General features: G+C 43.0%; 1 protein-coding gene across 2 annotated transcripts in view; it reads left to right on the forward strand.

Moving 5' to 3' along the window:
* Nucleotides 1–19,564, forward strand: part of LOC114770331 (cadherin-10-like) — a 45,490-nt gene that overhangs the window by 17,613 nt on the left and 8,313 nt on the right. For both annotated transcript variants that reach the window (XM_028964164.1, XM_028964174.1), the window contains 6 exons: nucleotides 2,715–3,009; nucleotides 11,545–11,664; nucleotides 13,623–13,790; nucleotides 15,415–15,602; nucleotides 17,040–17,293; nucleotides 19,281–19,417. In XM_028964164.1, coding sequence (XP_028819997.1) covers nucleotides 2,715–3,009; nucleotides 11,545–11,664; nucleotides 13,623–13,790; nucleotides 15,415–15,602; nucleotides 17,040–17,293; nucleotides 19,281–19,417 — 1,162 coding nt within the window. The remainder of the gene's footprint in view (nucleotides 1–2,714; nucleotides 3,010–11,544; nucleotides 11,665–13,622; nucleotides 13,791–15,414; nucleotides 15,603–17,039; nucleotides 17,294–19,280; nucleotides 19,418–19,564) is intronic.

Genomic DNA, 19,564 nt, shown 5'->3' on the forward strand with positions numbered 1-19,564 from the left:
TTCCAAGCATGGTGTTTGGAAGACGTGTGCATGCGTTTCCCTTCGCTTTTCTCAGCACAATAAAGAATGCAAATCCCTTAAGCCCATCTGTCAAACAGCAATTAGCCAGTGGACTTTGTTTTGACTGGTGCTTGTATGGACTTCCCTCGCTCTTTGTGTCAGATGTCTCCGATCCTTTTTACAGGATTAACACCCATGCGGTGGATGCTGCCCAAAATATTTCGCTGTAGTGTTTGTAGCTACCGAGCCTGTTATCGGATTTTCAGCACTTTTGACAACACTTAGCAGACTCAGAGCTCCAAGCTTTCACTTGTCTGCATAATAATTAATTCTTGTCAGCGTCCAGAGAGATTGTGAGTTTTAATTGTGTCAAAATACGTGACAGTGTTTATGTGACCAGATTCAGCTACACCACTTTTATTTATTCATTTATTTTTTTCCTGAAATAAACTTTTAATTGGCTCAAAGTGCATTGACTTTAACAAAGTCACAAATGTTGTTCCAGGATATCTACATCCCAACCACTCTGATGTAGAGACACAGCTATATGTGTGTGTGTGTGTGTGTGTTTGCATTCTATTGGTTAAAATCCTAGAGGAAAAAAAAACTGCCCATCAGTCGACCAAATTCTGGATCACGTTCTGGAGGACTTTTTCTGAATTACTGCCGTGCTTGTGATGCATCGCAGTCCAGCAAACTTTTTTTTTAATGATGATAAAAGGGTTTGTAATTCATTATCATGAGTTTTGAAAGTTTAATCATAATGAGCGGTGTATTTTATAATACATGTATCATGAGCGTAGATGTAGGGAAATTGATGACTCGTCCCCAAAACGAACATTCCCCCAGGTATTAACTATCCCTGCAACGCTGTATTTAGCAGTGCTCTAATATGGATCCTTTTAAAACTGCGACATATACCCTTAGAATACATATGCATGCGCTTTGCACATCACAGAAGGCCTTTAGGCCATAATTATATTTTTAAGTAAAGTTCCTGAACAACTTGAAATTCATAAATTAGATTCAATCTCTAAGAAATAAATAAAACATTTTGTCCGTCTGCACTGAACTGCTAACTAGCTATGTGTTGACCTGATTAGATCACCCTATTTTTTACTCCCTGCATATTCCCATTTCCTGTGATTCCCTCTGCAGAAATGGAGCTTTCAGAAATGCAGTAATCTAGTTCAGAGAAAATGTGGCATGTGGGGTGGCCAGGGATGCATAAATCCATAAATGTCGCAAATTGTGTGACTTCGGGTTAGTCGCTAAACAGCTGAAATATATGTGCTAGATAAGCTGAATATATTGGTATATCTGGTGTAAGATGCACATACTTTTTTTTCTTATAATATTTGCTGACTTACAACCCCTCTCTCCTACTCTCTCTCTCTCTCTATAGACATACATATGTATGTATGTGTGTACAGTACAGGCCAAAAGTTTGGACACACCTTTTCATTCTATGTGTTTTCTTTATTTTCATGACCATTTACATTGGTTCTCACTGAAGGCATCAAACTATGAATGAACACATGTGGAGTTATATACTTAACAAAAAAAGGTGAAATAACTGAAAACATGTTTTATATTCTAGTTTCTTCAAAATAGCCGCCCTTTGCTCTGATTACTGCTTTGCACTCTTGGCATTCTCTCGATTGCATTCTCTCTTTTGTTAAATACATAACTCCACATGTGTTCATTTATAGTTTTGATGCCATCAGAATCTAACAATGTAAATGGTCATGAAAATAAAGAAAACACATTAAATGAGAAGGTGTGTCCAAATTTTAGGCCTGTACTGTATGTGTGTGTGTGTGTTTTTATATATATATATATATAGATCTTTTTGAAGCCATCCTCTTATTTTATCATTTTTTTCTTTAAATATAAACACAAAATTGAAGTGCAGATGCTTGTAGATGCTTGTAGAAATGTGAACATCTAGATTGCTGTCGGTTAACCGTGGGATCTGCCCCTGGTGTTTAAGGCTGAATTGTAGACACAGCACAGCCACCACATCGTCCCTCCCCAAAAATAAGCAACTAAATAAATAAATAACCAAATAAAATATCTTCTCCAAAGGCAGAGGGCTGAGAAATAATTCATGTGATGAGTTCCTTTTAATCCCTGCTTATCATAAAGTGCCTGAAAAGGTGGAAACATTCAGACTCACCCAAACTAATGCAGAAGGAAGGAAGTATGTGTGAAAATATGAGCTGTGTAAGCTGTCAACCTTCCCAACGTGTGAATCCTCTCCTGCTGTGGAGATGAGGTTAGCCCTTTGGATGAATTAATAAAAAAAAACTCCACACATCCCGCTGCTGCAGCAGATTCAGGCAGCTGGGAAAATTTGTTTCTTTCTTTCTTTTTCGTGTTGCTAACGGTCATGACAACCTTTTTTTGTTGTTTTTTGTCTCAACAACCTATGCCATGGTTTACTAGATCTTTGTGAAATGATCATCCTTGCATTCCTTGTCTTATTTTAATTGACTGCAGACTGCTTAATGGACTAGGCTTGTTGGACAGGGTCTTCCGCAGCGCGTCTGCGGCAGTCAGAATCAGGATGAGAAGCCTTGCAATCAGTTTGAGAGGGGCTGAGGCTCAGTGGTACACAATCATGTTGCTGAGGAACAGGTGAAGTTTGGAAAGTTCTGTTTCATGGGCAAGTTAGACAAAACTGATTCTCTCCCTTTTGTGTCTTCCTAAAGCTACACTCGGATAAAGACCGGGGCGACGGCAGCGTCAAGTACGTCCTCTCTGGAGAGGGAGCCGGCATGGTGTTTGAGATTAATGCGACGTCGGGCGACATCCACGCCAAGAAGCGTCTGGACCGCGAGGCGAAGGCCTTCTACACGCTGCGTGCCCAGGCTGTGAACAGGTTTACCGGACAGCCACTTGAAGACTGGTCAAACTTTACCATCAAGGTCCACGACATCAACGATAATGAGCCCAAGTTCTCGAAGGAGACATTTGTGGCCACAGTGCCAGAGATGTCGGATGTGGGTAAGTAAAAAAAAAAAGACATCATCAGAACAGTAGATTAGGATGGTAGACCAGAAGGATGTAGCCTAATGGGTATGACACTCGTCTATTCAAACCCCACTTACTACCATTGTGTCCCTTAGACTTGAGTGTCTCCGGGGGTACTATACTTTACTACTGACTGTAGTCGCTCTGGATGAGGACATCTGGTAAATGCTGTAAATGTAAATATACAAAGTAAAGACAAGCCACCTTCACGGGTCAAACACAGGTGAATACAACCACTGTATTATCGGAGACAAGACCACAGCCATCCTCAGCCATCTAGCTGGATTGCCCACCAGAGATATCTAGCGCCTCCATCAGAACTTTTCCATGTAGTGCCTCAACAGCATCAATGTCTGCCAGCTGATATGCTGCAGTGTTCAACATTCAGGCATCTGCAGATTGTTTGAAGTTCCTTCCGTGTTGCTACTTCGACAAAATTGTGACTTTTGAAAAGAATCCATTGTTTCACAGTCACTGCCATTAGCCTAAATTGCTAATGTGAATGCATTTTACATTTACAGCATTTGGCAGACTATCTCATGCAAAAAAGTAGATACAAGCTAGTTAGTTTTTTAGTTATGCATCAGATGTACCTCAACACTAAAGAGAAAAATCGACTTGTGACTGAATGCATACTGAATGCATACTGTTGAGATGAAACTCTTTCTCAAGCAAAGAACACAGGAACTGCTCATTTTGCTTGCTCGCTTTCTTCGGCAATAGAGAAGACATACCATGTGTCACGTGTGTACTTGATGCAAAAGTCTTGTCAGTGCCACTCTTTTGCAACATTCAGAAACAGCTCAAGGACTTGTACGGGGAATATCAATGCTGTGCTTACGAGAGTGCCATTTCTGTCTCTCTGCTTTAAGAGACAGACGTTGCCTGATTGAAGGCACTCGGTGTAATTTTGTTGGGGCTGTCAGAAAGCAGCGCCATGGTAGAGTGAGCAGCCGGTGTCACATCCCTCGTCCTACTCGTTTCTGAAGGGGTGGGGCGGTTCTCTCTTGACAGCCTCGAGCGCAGAAAGATTCCAAACGTGCTCTTTCTTCCGGCCGAGAAACTAGTTTTGACACAGTCCTTCAACATCCTTCAACATTGCCACACAGGCAATGAAATGTGAACTGTCTTAAAAAAAAAGAAAATTTTACAGGTTACATACTATGCAAATAATCGGTGGTTTCATATGGGGAATGGAGACGTGCTCAATGTGTACACAACGTGGAAATTTGAGCAGGGTGCGGCTGTGCTATACAGGTGAAAGCGGTCAGTTATTTATAAGGAAGATGGCCTGAGGGAAGGAGCAACTTTTACCTTTCGCTGGTTTCCAGAGTTCTGTGTCTCCTGCCGAAGGGAACGAGTTGAAAAGGTTTGTGTCCAGGGTGTGAAGGATTCTGTGTGGAGTTTGTTTTTCATGCTCATTTTCGGAGAACTATAAAGCCTCGGGAGTAGACGAGGGAGCACCCCTGGTCAAGGCACTGACCCCTCACATTGTAAACACAAGACACTCCAGGGGTAACTGATAAATCAGATGTTCACCTACATGCTCTATGATTGTTGGGTGGTATGTGGAAACTCGGACGTTTGGGGGGGACTCTTGCCAGCGCAACGCAGAAGACACTCCTTTACAGTTGCCAAGGTCACGCAAGCTCATTCCCATTCAACCCAACAATGTCCAGTACCACACAAGCGCGGATAGAGACGTGCGCTGGGTAGCCTAATTGGAGGTGAACTGTGTGCCAGGTGGGTTCTTTGTTAAACAAAAGACACCCGGAGGACTGTTCACGTAATGGAGATTACCAACGAAACCGAGGCTGTCCGTGGGGAACCCGTGTAAAGCTCGCTGTGTGTTATGTAACATAACGTAAACTCGCCAGCGCACGTACCGAGATGAGTGACTGAGAAATGGGAAATATTCCCTGAAGAAATAATGGTGACTGAAGGCTTTTTCAGCTTCTATCAGCCATGAAGAGCCGGAACCTTTTGGAACCCAGCCGATGTAAGTGACGCATTACAAAAGGCAAGCTTCAGCAGATCAAAAGTAATTCCCGGGCAAAACAAACAGCAACGGACCCTCCTTTCATTAAAAATATAATTGTGATGGCGTAATTATTTGATATTCTAATCAATAAGCGGGGCCTGTGAAACCATTGACCGCGGCAGGGAAATTAGCACAGAGGCAGTCTTTATTAAAAAGGGAAATGGTGACTGGAATATAAAGATACCACTGAGCGCGTAACCCTTTTTTTTTCTGTAGTCAAGCCTGAAGAGCATTCCGCTTCCCAAGAGAAAAGATAAATAAGGGAAATTAAATGAGTTTGTCTTATTAAACGCTGTTTAAACACTGATTAATAACAAACGCTACTCATGAACTACCCTTGTGTAGTTAACCATACAAGCGACAGAAAATCGTTAGTCACAATTATAGAATCTGCCACCGCTGGTGTTACAACAGCATTGAAATCTTCTAAAATTGGATGCTTTGTTTCATTATATATTGTAAAATATACTTATATATTTTATACGGCTGTACTGAGTGACATTTTGAATAAAAATTCTGTTTAAACTCTGAATATTAAAAGGGTGATTTTGGTTGGTCCAGCAACTGTAATTATAGTGCAATATACAATATTTCCTGATAAAGATTCTTATGAGTGTTATTGACAGCATTACTCAATCTGCACATGATCTATGATACAAAACTATTTGATTATAATTTCACTGATATGTATACTGCCATGATCCCCATTATTTGTTCTTGATAAGAAAAATAAATTTTTTATTTGGCCAAATCTGGCAACACTAAGGACAGCATTTTCCTTTGTCCCTCTTGTGCTCTTCTGTTTTCTGTGCTCAGCAGACATTTCAAGTTCTAGTCATCCCACACCAAACATGCAGGTGGATTAAAAAAAAAAAATGTTTGAAAACATTTAGAGGAAAGCGACCTTTTCTTTTTTTTATGTGAATTGAGTGACTAAAACCCCATGACCACTGTCCAAAACTCCCAGTTTATTATTACCAGCCTCCATGTCCCCCGCACACAATGGCCCCTCAGCGGCCAAGAGGCAGGCACAGGATGCCGTTTCTGTATTTGGCCGTGCATGCTAAAGAGAGGGCCTTGAATGCGACCCTCTGTTCTCAGATCAGACAGAACCGCTCCAAGCCCCGCGGAGGGGAGCGGACCAGTTGTGGGAGCTCATGTTAAATTGCGCACACGGCCCTGTTGTGTGGGCTGCTGCGCTGAGCAGGCTGCTGTAAGCAGCCTCTCTTTTTCTCAGCAGCCATTATTGCAGAGAGGATGAAGAACAGAGGAGATGTAATCCCCAGCGGAATACAAAACCGCGAAACACGTCGAAATGGCGCAGTGTGTGCTCGTGTGTGTGTGTGTGTGTGTGTGTGCATCCGCACAGATGCTCTCGTGCGTGTGACCATGACTTTGACATGCTGCTGTTTAAGGACGGCAATCAAGAGTCAGTAACAAGAGTGTTTGTTTGTGATTAAGGATTTTGCCCCTGAAATCCGTTTTGTATTGTTTGTTTAACACACGTCGGTTCCTTCAAGCGGATGAGTCCCCCGATCCCGGTCTGAAGAGAGGAGTGAAGGGAGAGGTTTCAGCATTGGCAGGTCTGCTGACGGCTAATCCTGCTCATTTAACTTCACTCAGCCAGATTTGCGCAGGGAGCCTTTTGTTTTTTTTTTAGGACAGAGAACACAATGAACCATGAACAGCAGAGAACAAACAATTAGAAAAGGCTGTTTTGTACGGGTGTGTTTTCTTCGTCTTGGGCTTTAAGGCCTTTTCTATTTTTTTAATTCTAAATTCTGATGTTTTTATTCAAACTCATTGTACAACAGTTGCAGTTGGCTTCTAAAAGCCACATCCAAAATGATCCAACGTTCTTTACTCAACACTCTTCTGAAAAAGTCCAATTAACTACTTGCAAATCAACAAAGTGCTCTTGTTAACAATATAACTACACAATCTAGTTAAACCTGAAAATGTCCCCAAAAATATATTTTTTTGTTTTTAACAAAATAAATGTAAAGAAATTGTGTCATTTTGCATTCAGGCTCTAGAACAGAATACTGGTGAATGAAACACTATACAAGTGGGATTGGACTGTAACCACTTTTATGATCGCATCACTTGTCACTAATCCACATGATGTCTGATAAAACATTGTGGCAAGTGAATAAGTATGAATTTGTGTTTTTGTCAGTGTGGATTTCTTAGGCATTGAAAAGATCATGAATTTTATCACTCACAGGTGGGGGCACGAATTTTTGTACTGCAACATATTCTGCTTGGATTTGTGCTCGCTGTTCACAATGCATTGTTCTTTTTAAACAGAGAGTACTTTGCTTTCGAGGTTCGCTTCTCTGCCCAGTCAATGGCGAGAGCTCCGCTGACCGGAAAGATAAGTAAAAGTGAAAGCCCACGTGATTTATTTTAGGGTGAACAGACGTCCTTGACATTTTGGTTTTAAGACGTGGAAATTGTTTGGGTTTTGTTACGCTGGTCACTCAAGGTGAACAATAAAAAATAAAAAAACTCCAAAGTGTCGTCTGCCTGAGACATTTGCTGAGAAAGCCACACATTTCAAATTAGAGTAAAGGTGACTGACACGTCTGTAGTCCAGTGGAACAAAATATTGGATCGATTTCAGAATCAGGGCAATAAATACATGTAGCTGCTGCTATACAGTAATACATTATTAGGTAACAAAGTAAACTCCCAGTCATTTATTCCCTCATTTTGCCTGGATTTAGTGTAATTACTGAAGAGAAGCTGTACATGGGGCTGATCCCTGGAGTTGCTTCACTTCCCATCACGATGCAGCAGCAACAACAACGACGACAACAACAAAAAAAAAAGTTAACAGGGCCCTCGCCGCCCAACTTTTTCACACTCCTGCACAGGTGTGAAATCGGGGCGAGCCCAGCCAGGGGAAAGGTCACATTTGGACCGTTTCCCACCGAAACAAACCGGCCTCGTGTCGGAAATGTGCCCAGCACTAATCAGTGCGCTGATCCATGAAGAGTGAACCGCGCTTTCCGGTGTTATCCGAGGGGAGGGGGCCTGAGCACGACAGATGTTTGCAAGCTCATTAGTATGCTCGAAGATGGTCGGAAAGCAAACGCTGAGCGGCGGAGGTCCTGGCGAAGCCAAGGACGGCATGGTGCCGTGGTGCTGGCAACGTATACAGCCCACCTTCAGAGGAAAGGACCTGAGCAGGGGTCACCTCCAAAGTCTGTGCGGGAGAAGAAGAAAGTTATTAGTAAAACAAATGGAATTCGAGGCACACTTGAGGAAAAGGGTAGACGTTGGGGAAAATGAAAAATAAGGAACATCTGGGGATGTGGCTACAATGACGAATGCATGGGCACAGCCTCAAATAAATGAACACATGTTTACCTTTCATTACTTTTTTTGATGCATGTAGTGATTCTATTCAATCTGCAGAGGAGATGTTGCATGCAGTGCTGAATGTTAATGTTGTCACTCTTAGAGACTATAGCCTAGAGTTGTGCAGTCTGACACACAGTGTCTTGTCCTTTCTGGTTTGCAAATTTATATCATCAGAACATATCTGCATCTACATTTTATTTAATATCGGTAGCATTTTTTAGGTAGTTATGCCGAATAGGTAAATGCTGAAAGCTCTTTGTAGTGGCCTAGTGGGTAACACACTCGCCTATGAACCAGAAGACCCAGGTTCAAATCTCACTTACTACCATTGTGTGCCTGACACACTAAAATGGCTGCAGGGGGATGTCCCTGTAACTACAGATTGTGAGGTGCTCTGGAAAAGAGCATCTTGATAAATGCCGTACATGTAAATGTAAATACAGTAAATATGAAGCATTGACTATGTGCACCACGAAATTCAGTCCTGGAGTGTCTATGCTCTGACGCAGAGCCTGGTGGTGAAGGTGAGCAGAATAAAAGAGCCTGATTACCGGGACACAAGATTGCCCATATAATTTCAGAGCACAGATTAATTAATAGATTAGGAAATGGATAATAATTAATTAAGGAATGATACGCATGAAAGAGATCAAAACATTTTTTTAGACTTTTCTAAACTGATAAAAAAAAATGACAATTTAACCCATAGAATAAAAGAAAAAATAGTGTATAAAGAAGAGTTTCTAAAATAATAAACATTTTAAATATTTACAAGATTGCGCAACTTTTGAGCTCTTCAGGGTGGCTCGTATTTGCTGTGGCCTCACATCTCTGCTTTTGTCAGGGGAGAGAAGATCAAGCCCATTTTACTGCAGCTGACAATCCATGTAAGCTTCTGGGGTGAAGCTGAGGGAACCTGAACTTCCTTCAGCCAACCATGTTGATTCATTTGGGATTCGTAAGCTAAAGTTGTAGGGCAGCTGACATCACAGGGGTTGCCGGAGGCATGTGCTAGGCCTTGTCCTACTTCAAAGGAGATGATACCATGTTGAGTGTTGCTGTGTTTGGCCAATGAAGACACTTTAGGTCACTGGAACTTTCGGATATTTGAATAAATAATGCATCTTACCGCATGCAAATGAGTTTAAGTGACACGCTCAGCAGAAACATTTTCAGCAGTGACAGCAGCATTTGCCACAAACACATTTACATTTACATTTACAGCATTTATCAGACGCCCTTATCCAGAGCGACTTACAATCAGTAGTTACAGGGACAGTCTCCCTGGAGCAACTTAGGGTTAAGTGTCTTGCTCAGGGACACAATGGTAGTAAGCGGGATTCGAACCCGGGTCTTCTGGTTCATAGGCGAGTGTGTTACCCACTAGGCTACTACCACCCAAACACGTTCTGTATAGCTCATGAGAGGCAACACTTACTGAAGTGAAGTGATTGTCACATGTGATACACAGTAGCACAGCACACGGTGCACACAGTGAAATTTGTCCTCTGGATTTAACCCAACACCCTGAGTGAGCAGTGGGCAGCCATGACAGGCACCCGGGGAGCAAAGTGTGGGGACGGTGCTTTGCTCAGTGGCACCTTGGTGGATCAGGATTCATATTGGTGAAATTAGAATCTTGAAAGGTTGGTTGGTTGAAATCTTTTTTATATTTTTTTCCATGTTATGTTGTAAAACTCTTAGCCAGAACACCTTTTTTAAAAGGCAGAAATGCATAAACCAAACAACTGTTGGCTTGTTAGTGTTTGTTTGTGTGCTGCTGCCCACCTGACAGCGCTGTAGCTCTAATGTGGGTGTGCTGGTGCTGAGCAATGTGGGCCGCTCTGCAGACTGCTTTGGGCAGGAGATCCTGACCTCGGCCACTCTGCCAACACACACACGTTCTCCTTTCACTGAGTGACCCGGCGGCCCTGGCTGCACCTTCGTGTGTGTGTGTGTGTGTGGGTGGAAGTGTGTACCCCACATACCATTTTGCATGTGTTTGAGTGCATTGCGTATGAAGCAGTGTAATGGAGTTAATTTACAGCCATAGGGAACCAAATTGGACTGCTGAGGTACAGAGAATACCAATGCAGTCCCCTTCAGGACCGCCTGTGCTCTGAAATATAATTAGGACGGTTCGCTACCTGTGTCATTGAGCAGCGACTCAGCATTCCATTTCATTTTCAGGAATCTAACAACGCTATTTTCCTCATTCTAGCAGAATATTTCTTGTAATATGATAAACTGCACTTAAAAATCATAATCTAATAAAATTTGATGTCTTGCATATTGAGTACAGTATGCATTTTTTGCTTTGATACAGTGTACAGTGCTACCATTGTGCTTTTGATGATGATATATTATGATGGGGATGGTCAGCCACGTTTGTTCATATATATATATATATATATATATACACACACACACACACACACACACACACACACACACACACACACACACACACACACACACACACACACATACATATATATACAACAAATGTTGTGTGTGTGTGTGTGTGTGTGTGTGTGTGTGTGTGTGTGTGTGTGTGTGTGTGTGTGTGTCTATATAATGAAAGAAATACACTTGAATAAGTTTAATAAAACATATGTCTGTAATTATACATCTGTACTGTCCAAGATTCGTCCTGCCTTGCTGTGCAGTTATACAGGTCAGAAAAAAAAATTATACTTATTACAATAAAATAGAATCTATTAGAATTATATCACGCCAAGGATGCATTTAAATGAACGTCCTAGGTTTTAGTCACGTCTGACCATGGTATTTTTACACCATTTTCATGAGAAAAGGCCAAAAATGCATGAATATGTAAAATAGTATCATGCTCTTCATCTCCTGTGTGCTTTGTTCTCACACTAACAGCAAAAACTGAGAACTCTGCTGAACAGCTAAAGGTTGGTAAGGAGTAGTCAGATGTCCAACGTGCTGTGAAAAGAGGGGGAAAGGAGAAAAGCCGAAGCGACACTGTAGTTCAGCATGAACAAACGTGGCTGACCATCCCCATCATAATGTTTGATGTCGCTGACATTCAGAATCCACCACCCTCACACACTCTCTGTTTGCCCACGTAGGTACCATGGTAATCCAAGTCACAGCCTCAGATGCAGACGATGAAGACTACGGGAACAGTGCCAAGCTTGTGTACAGCATCCTGCAGGGCCAGCCATACTTCTCAGTGGATCCCAGCAATGGTAAACGCCGGGGCACAGGAAGCCTTGAAAAGTTGCGCGTGTGTGTGTGTTTAAGTGTGCGAATGCCATTTGCAGTGTGCTTTGTGCATGTCCGTGGTGAGCTCATTAAATTTCCTCTAAATACAGACTCCGTCAACATGTGGGTGGCTGTTCCCCTTAGGCAGAACAAACAAAGTTAGATGAGCACGATGAGCGGCAACACGTGTGTGTTTCCTTTGTGCGCCCATGTCTGTGTGTCTGTGTGTGTTTGCAATTACATAATCTCACGCTAATTCTTAAAGAACAGTGAGAAAAGGTTTCATTTTTTTGCTTGAGGCCACAAATAAGATGTGGTGCTGGCTTAGTTGGAAACGCACTCATCTAAGAACCAGAAGACCACAGAGACACAGGTTCAAACCTTACTTGTGTGCATGAGCAAGACACTTGACCCTGAGTGTTTCCAGGGGAACGTTGCCTGTCACTAATGATTGTAAGTTGGTCTGTATAAAGGCCTCTAATAAATGCCATACATGTAAATAAAAGATGCATGTACAGACTTTTCACCCACCAGGGTCATGGGTGGGGCTTAGGGGCGCACTTGCAGAGTGGAATAAGGTTCAGCCTTTACCGTGATGTATTGGTAGTGGATGCGTGCCGGGGAGAGCTGAGTTCCCGGGCAGTCGGCGACTGTGATTGGAGTGGCGATATAAGAGGGCTGGGCTGAAGAGTCAGGCACATCAGGGTCAGAACAAGAAGCAAGCAGGGGAAATCTACGTACGTGATGCCAACTCGACTGCTTCCGGGTGGGCAGATCCGTCAGCAGGATGTGCAAAAGCCTGGAAAATATACAAATATTTGAACACATGTGCACCTACATACACAAATGCATAAGTGTTAAATTACTTAATGAGGATTATGCTCACTACATCATACTACCACTTAGGGGAGTGGCCAAACTAAAGTGAAAGTGATTGTCATTGTGATACACAGCCCAGCACACGGTGATACACAGTGTCCTCTGCTTTTAACCATCACCCTTGGTGAGCAGTGGGCAGCCATGTGGGCAGCCATGTGGGGATGGTACTTTGCTCAGTGGCACATTGACAGATTGGGATTCGAACCGGCAACCTTCTGATTACAGGGACACTTTCTTAACCTCTAGGCCACCATTGCGCCTTAAAAGTGTGCTTTTGCCAGGTAATAAGTGATTTAAATGTGCATTTGTGTGAGTAAGCATGCATTCGTGTGGACGTGAAATACACAAGGATATGATTTTTTGCCATTTCTAAGCTTTAACTATAACTATGTTTGTACCTGGGCTGACACGTCATATTTTATTGTTTATGTAAAAGTAACTTTATCCTTTTTCTTTTTGGAAGTTTCTATGATGCACATGACATTTCTGCACCCATCCATGGCTAGTGTTTTAATGGCCCCGCTACATGACAGATCTTGTCGGCTGCTACCTCCGGCCAAACGATCTCAGGCTTTTGGGTGCATTGCAGCGAAAGCAATGTGCTCGCCCACCCCCCCCCCCCAAGGATCCTGTGCACTTCTCATCTCCTTCTGAATGGCTCATAGTGCAGTCTCTTCCCATACTGCCTGTCAGTCATTGTGACTGTGCCGCAGTGGAGTGAAAAATATCAAAGCAGCCCAATTTTGTTGATGATGCAGTGTTTTCTGGAGTTCAGGATTCGTTCCTTTTGGATCCATTTTTCATTGCAAAAAGATTTTTTTATACTCTGTATGTAATTGTTCTCCAAATTCAATGGCTGTTTTTTAAACAAAATATTAATCAGTAATGCAGAAAATTTGCGCTTTTTGGGTTTTACATGAAATATATAAAAAAGTGTAGCATAACATGAAATTGCCTGGATGGAGGAGCTTGTATGGTTAGAACTGAACAGCTTGATTGTACTGATAAATGTTATGGATTTCACTCTGATCAAGTCATATCTGGGGTGATTATGTTTTTTCAGGGATCATAAGGACTGCCCTGCCCAACATGATACGGGAAAACCGTGAAAAGTACCAGGTGGTAATCCAGGCCAAGGATATGGCCGGCCAGATGGGTGGGCTGTCGGGGACCACCGTGGTAAACATCACACTTCAGGACGTGAACAACAGCCCGCCACGGTTTCCCCACAGTAAGGAATCTTCTCCAGGTTCATTTTATTCAGGCTTACTATCATTTAGTGTGTTGATTTCTCTGTGAAAGTGCAGATTTGCTGTTTTTTGTCTATTTGTTATTTTTTTTCACGTCCCATCATTTTTGTATTGGATATGTGTCTTTGTAGGTGATGAAACGTGTGCTTCACTAAGGTTATGCTGAGGTCGCAAAATGCTTCTCATCCCTCTTGAGAGCCTTTTAAATTAGATGCGCCTTGGTCATCTACAAAGACAGACTTCCGTTTGATGCTGAACTCCTTTAACTTCCCTGTGATCTAATACACATTTGACACAAATTCTATTGTGACTCCAACTATTACATTATATGGAATGAACTGTGTCAAATTCAACATACAACTGTTTTCCCGAATCATCTGAATCATTCCTGAATCTTGTCTAAAAATGGCATGGAAATTAATAAGTAAAACATATCAGAGCTTCCAGAAACAGCCATACATCCTTATGATTTGTGCACTTCCCTTCGCAGGCAGTGCGACTGTGAAGACACCCGGAATGTTTACACGCCACAGCTCTATGCCAAGCCGATACGTTGCGTTGTTTCTGCTGACCTTGATGAAAACAGACGTATAGAAACAGAGTTTATCCAAACACATTACACTTTGTGGGCTGTGCCCAGCAGAAATGTAATGCAACTTGACGCTGAACAAACATTCGTGGAAGCTATTAATGCGTTCAGTGACTGTGATATTCTAAGTGATATTCCACTTAAATGTTGAACTATGACTGTAAATGTTGAGGACATGTCACCAAGCCTTTCCAGGAATTAAATGGCATTAATGGGAAGAATTAATTTAGCATGTGGTGGAAGTTTCAAATTTTGTATGGAAAGGCATGGTAAGAGACCATGACACTATGATTCTTTTTTCTATGTATTCTTCTCATCAAGGGTAACATACCAAATGAAGTAAAAGGGTGGCGTTTACTGTAGGCCTAAGCGTGAAACCACGTTTACCGACAGTCCTTATATGATAATGAGGGATTTCAATGCAAGAGAAAACAACCAATGGTGTATTATTTTTTTGTAGGTTCATGTCTTCTATCTAGCGTAGGATATGGCTTCAGAAATACAACACTGCGAATGGGCACTCCAGTGTTAGACACCGATTGTGAACATTTACTGACATTTTTTTATGCCCCCGGTTTTGTTCCATTGCAACACATGCTCCAGTGTCTCGAGACACAAGATTTGTTAACAAGACGCTTCGGTGGAAGTGTTAAAGGTGCAGCTGAGTCCACATGCCTCCTTGAGCAGGGTCATGGATGAGATGAGGCGAAGGCATCGCTCGGTCAGACACTTAATCCCTCGTTCCTCACTCCTGTCCCTAAACCAATGAGCAGTCAGGAGCTGTTTCTGGAAAATAAATAAATAAACGCATCGCTAAAATGGCTCATTGAAGCCGAAATTGTATTAAACAGCAAACAAGCGGCAAGCGCTTAAGCCTTACTCCCAAGAGAGCCGCGCAAAACAAATAGACCAAAGAAAATGCACTCCATGCAGTCCATGTCAAGCACAAAAGCCTGCGCTGCATGCACCTCATGCTTTAATAATTTTTTTTTTTTTTTGTGCTTTCTCTATTCAAGCCGCCTACCATCTCTCGGTGCCAGAGTCGGCACAAGTGGGATCGCCGGTCGGCCGCATCAAAGCGAACGACGCGGATGTCGGGAGGAATGCCGAGATGCGGTACACCATCACAAGCGGGGATGGCCACGACATGTTCAGCGTGGTCACGGACGGCGAGACTCAAGAAGCAATCATAACCGTGAAAAAGGTACCTAGATCCTGGCCTCTTGTGTTTCTTCTTTGAGCTCCAACCTACACCAAGCCCGAGCCTGGGTGCGTATGTGGCAGAAGTAATCCCCAAATCGAAACCTTCATGTCCTATTAACTTTACAAAGGTCCTTAACTCCATTCACTGCAGAAAGGCACTTAGTCTCCGCCGTGCTTTTGTGCACGAAAACGGAGCTGTTCCCGAAGCCTGCCTATAACTTCTGTGCTCCTTACGGTGCGGCCTTTACAAGTCATAGGCAATTATGCAAATACCATGGCTAAAATAGGGGTAAGAAATAGATACGGTCGGTGCATACGTGAATGAGCTTAGGGTGAAAAATCGCACCTTGAATCGTTAATAGCCCGTCTGTTATGGGGGGTATTAAACAGCAGCCATTGTACACAGACAAAAAAGGGCTTTAAATTAAGAAATTCTGGGATAATCACAAGTTCTCTTTTCATCGCCTGAATGAGGGTATCGCATTGAGATTAAAAAAGTCCAAGACCTTCAATTACCACTGTGAGTGTTAAAAAGGACCCGTCCTGAACCATAGCTATTAAATTAGGCTTTTAAAGCACACAAAAAAAGTTTGACTTATGCACCCCATCTCAAAATGTGTGAATGTGTGTAGGTGTGTGCCAACTGCTGCCAAATTATAAATGATATACACATACAGAAAACCAAGCCTTGCTCTCGGCATCAATAGTTCCTTGGTTTGCTGTTTTGCTTATGGTGGAGATGTCAAAACCTCCCATAGGTCTTGACACCAAACCACTACACACTTATCCTGAATGTGGGTGTGGGCATCGTAATCGCCCATCCATTTCAATACGGATGTTTCTTCATGGGATTGAGGTGATCATTCTTGTTTTAGTCTCAACTATGAAACTAATCTCAACATAGAAATTACCTTCTCCAATCATTCAAAGCGCTAAACAACAAAGAGCTGCTTGGTGACTAGCTTTAATTTCTATCAATCAGAATATAATCTTTAATGCAGTTTTTAGAAACAGAATTAAGAATGTCAGAAGCCCAATAATTGGCAGCTCTCATGCATGCTGCTTCTGCGACTGTGACACATGCATAAACATCAATAAAGAGCCTGTTCTGGGTGACAGAAATAATTAGACTGCAAAAAAGATACTGCTTTGTAGCAGTTCTTTATTGCTTTTCTTTATATTTCATAAGTGCATTTCGATTATGAGGGTGCTTTGACTACACACGTGTAACGTTGTCCTTATTTCCATCTTTAAAACATAATTTATTTATTTGATTGTCAAGCACCCTCATTGTCACCTCCATAGATGTTCTGTGTCTCCTGTATCATTTTTTTTTTATATATTTTTTTTATTATCATTAACTTTCTAAGTTACATTTTTTAAGCCCTTTCTGTAGTCGTCACATGAACATGATAATTTCTCTTCTCTGTCCCCGCAGCCTCTGGATTTCGAGGGCAAGCGCCTGTACCAGCTGAAAGTGGACGTGACCAACGCCTACCTGGACCCCCGATTCCTGCACATGGGGCCCTTCACAGATTCAGCCACGGTCCGCATCACTGTGCAGGATGTGGACGAGCCCCCGGTCTTCACCCGGAACCCTTACATCATCGAGGTGCAGGAGGACACCCTTGCTGGCAGCTCTATTGGCATGGTAACAGCCCGGGACCCCGATGCCGACAATCACCCGGTCAGGTGAGTGTCAACCGCATGACTCCATCGCTCGCCTGATTGTTTCCCGACGGACTCCCACGAGACGCTTGTCCTACATGCGCTGGAAAGCCAGGGAGGATATGAATTTTTCATTCGTGCTCTCTGCATTTCATTTTCCAAATTGGATCCGGGCCTTATTGTCAGACTTCCAATAAACAAAGTGAACGTTTGAAGACGTTCCGTAGAAAAAGAAAGAATAAACTCCCATAGGTGTTTTTAAATGCTAATAAGAAGGTCAGCAGATCTACCCTTTTATTTAGGATTCATGTTTGTATTATTGATAACTTAATATACATGCAAATAGATAACCGGGAGAAAATGAGGTGGTGGGATAGATGAAGAATAAATAAAATGCAAAACAGCTGAGCTTTTCACATCTGACTTTTTTTTTTTTTTTTTTTTTCTGTCTCAATCATTTCCCCTATTTCTGGACGCCTCTTCGATGTTTCCACTTGGATAAATCTAAGCCCATCAGTGCGTCCCAGGGCCTAGGTGTGAATGAGGGAGGAGGAAAGGCAAATTATTCATGGGGTCTCAGTCGGTGATCTCCCACTGGAGCCCAGGATCGGCAGCATCTGTTTACTTAAAACTCCTTTAAAAATCTCTCACTGACGGAAACAAACATACACACAATGCACACGCATGCACACACACACACACACTGCCCTTTACCCATGGAGACAGAGGCTCCAAAACTTTTCATGGACCATGCATACACACACACACACACACACACACACACTCTCTACTTTGGCAACCCAGCCCCATTGAGAATGTGGCTGAATTTTTCTCTGAGGGTGTGAACGCAGACGCACACACTCACACTCACACTCACACACTGCTGTGGTCCAAGCTAAATAAAAAAGTGAAGAGCTGCATTGTTTGAAAAGTATGCTAATGCATAAACGCACACACACAGACTGACCATACTTGAAACCCCTAAGGAGGTTTATTACACGTTTATTACATAAACCTATTGATACGGAGGGACGGAATTATTCTTCATGAGTCGATATTCGTGCACTCTCACACACACATGCACACACTTGATGGAGTGAGAGCGGCTGCATTGTTCATCTTTGACTGTGAATGCATGCGCATGCACGCTGCGGCCCGATCTCAGAGAGACATGAAGGAAGCACGTTAATCTTCGCGGCTCTGAGTCTGTTCGTACACTTGCACGCATTCGTGGGCACGCTCTGGCGTTCGGTGGCGGGCTGTTGTGCTGCGGCTGTCAGGAGACATTTTGAGGTTTGACACCGGGGCTCGATGATGCATGCTGCTGCGCTGGCTGTGTTTAAATGTCAGACGTGTATGCGAGCTGACTGAGATGAATGCGAAAAATGAGAGTGATTTATTATCCCTTAACAGTGCCAAAGTGAGGATAATAAACAGACATGAATGCCAAGGCGCTCTCTGCCGTAGCGTATCGGCGAAAGCTCGTAACGTTACGCAACTGATCAGACATCATTATCGGTAAAAAGAGGCTGGCTGGGTACATGCGAAGAGGCACAGGCAACAGATGGGCCTTAAAACACGTTGCCAGCTCACGCCGGTACACTATAAATAAATGCAAACACAAAAGGCCTCATCAGGACACATCCCACCGAGCCCTGGGATCTGGGCCGACCTGTTTCGCGGTTTAGCCAAGGTCACGGCGTCTGTGGCACTGTATTTATTGTAAGCTGTATGTAAGCAACTGAAAAATGGCAGAAATACTTCGGGTCAAGATGCACGGCAAATACTAATGAGCTTGGGCCGGCACGCATTGGGCGGGGTACACAGCGGATATGGCCGGCTGCCAGCCAGGTGCGGCCTCGCCGGTTATTAATAACGCGGCGTGTGTGGCGAACTGTGATTTTCCTCGGGAAAGGGTCAGCGCACCTTTTTAAAGCACAGCAGCCGCAGTCGGACATAATCGGGACATCATGCCGCAGAATTCATTACTCCCGTTCCGCTCCGTGTGCAGGTACACCATCGACCGCTACACGGACTTGGAGAGGCTGTTTAACATCGACTCCATCAACGGCACCATCTACACGCTGCAGTCTCTGGACAGAGAGATGTCAAAGTGGCACAACATCTCCATCGCCGCCTCTGAAATAAGTAAGCCGCCCCTCGCATATCACGTTTTCAGTACAGCACTACTGGCTTTGTCAGTAGTCTAGTGGGCACTGATGAACCAAATGACTACAAAGTCACTGGCTTGATCCATGCGTTTGTGTCTTTTTTTTCTAAAAATGAGCAGATAAA

Source organism: Denticeps clupeoides, chromosome 2, assembly GCF_900700375.1.
Source record: "Denticeps clupeoides chromosome 2, fDenClu1.1, whole genome shotgun sequence".
Lineage (NCBI taxonomy): Eukaryota > Metazoa > Chordata > Actinopteri > Clupeiformes > Denticipitidae > Denticeps > Denticeps clupeoides.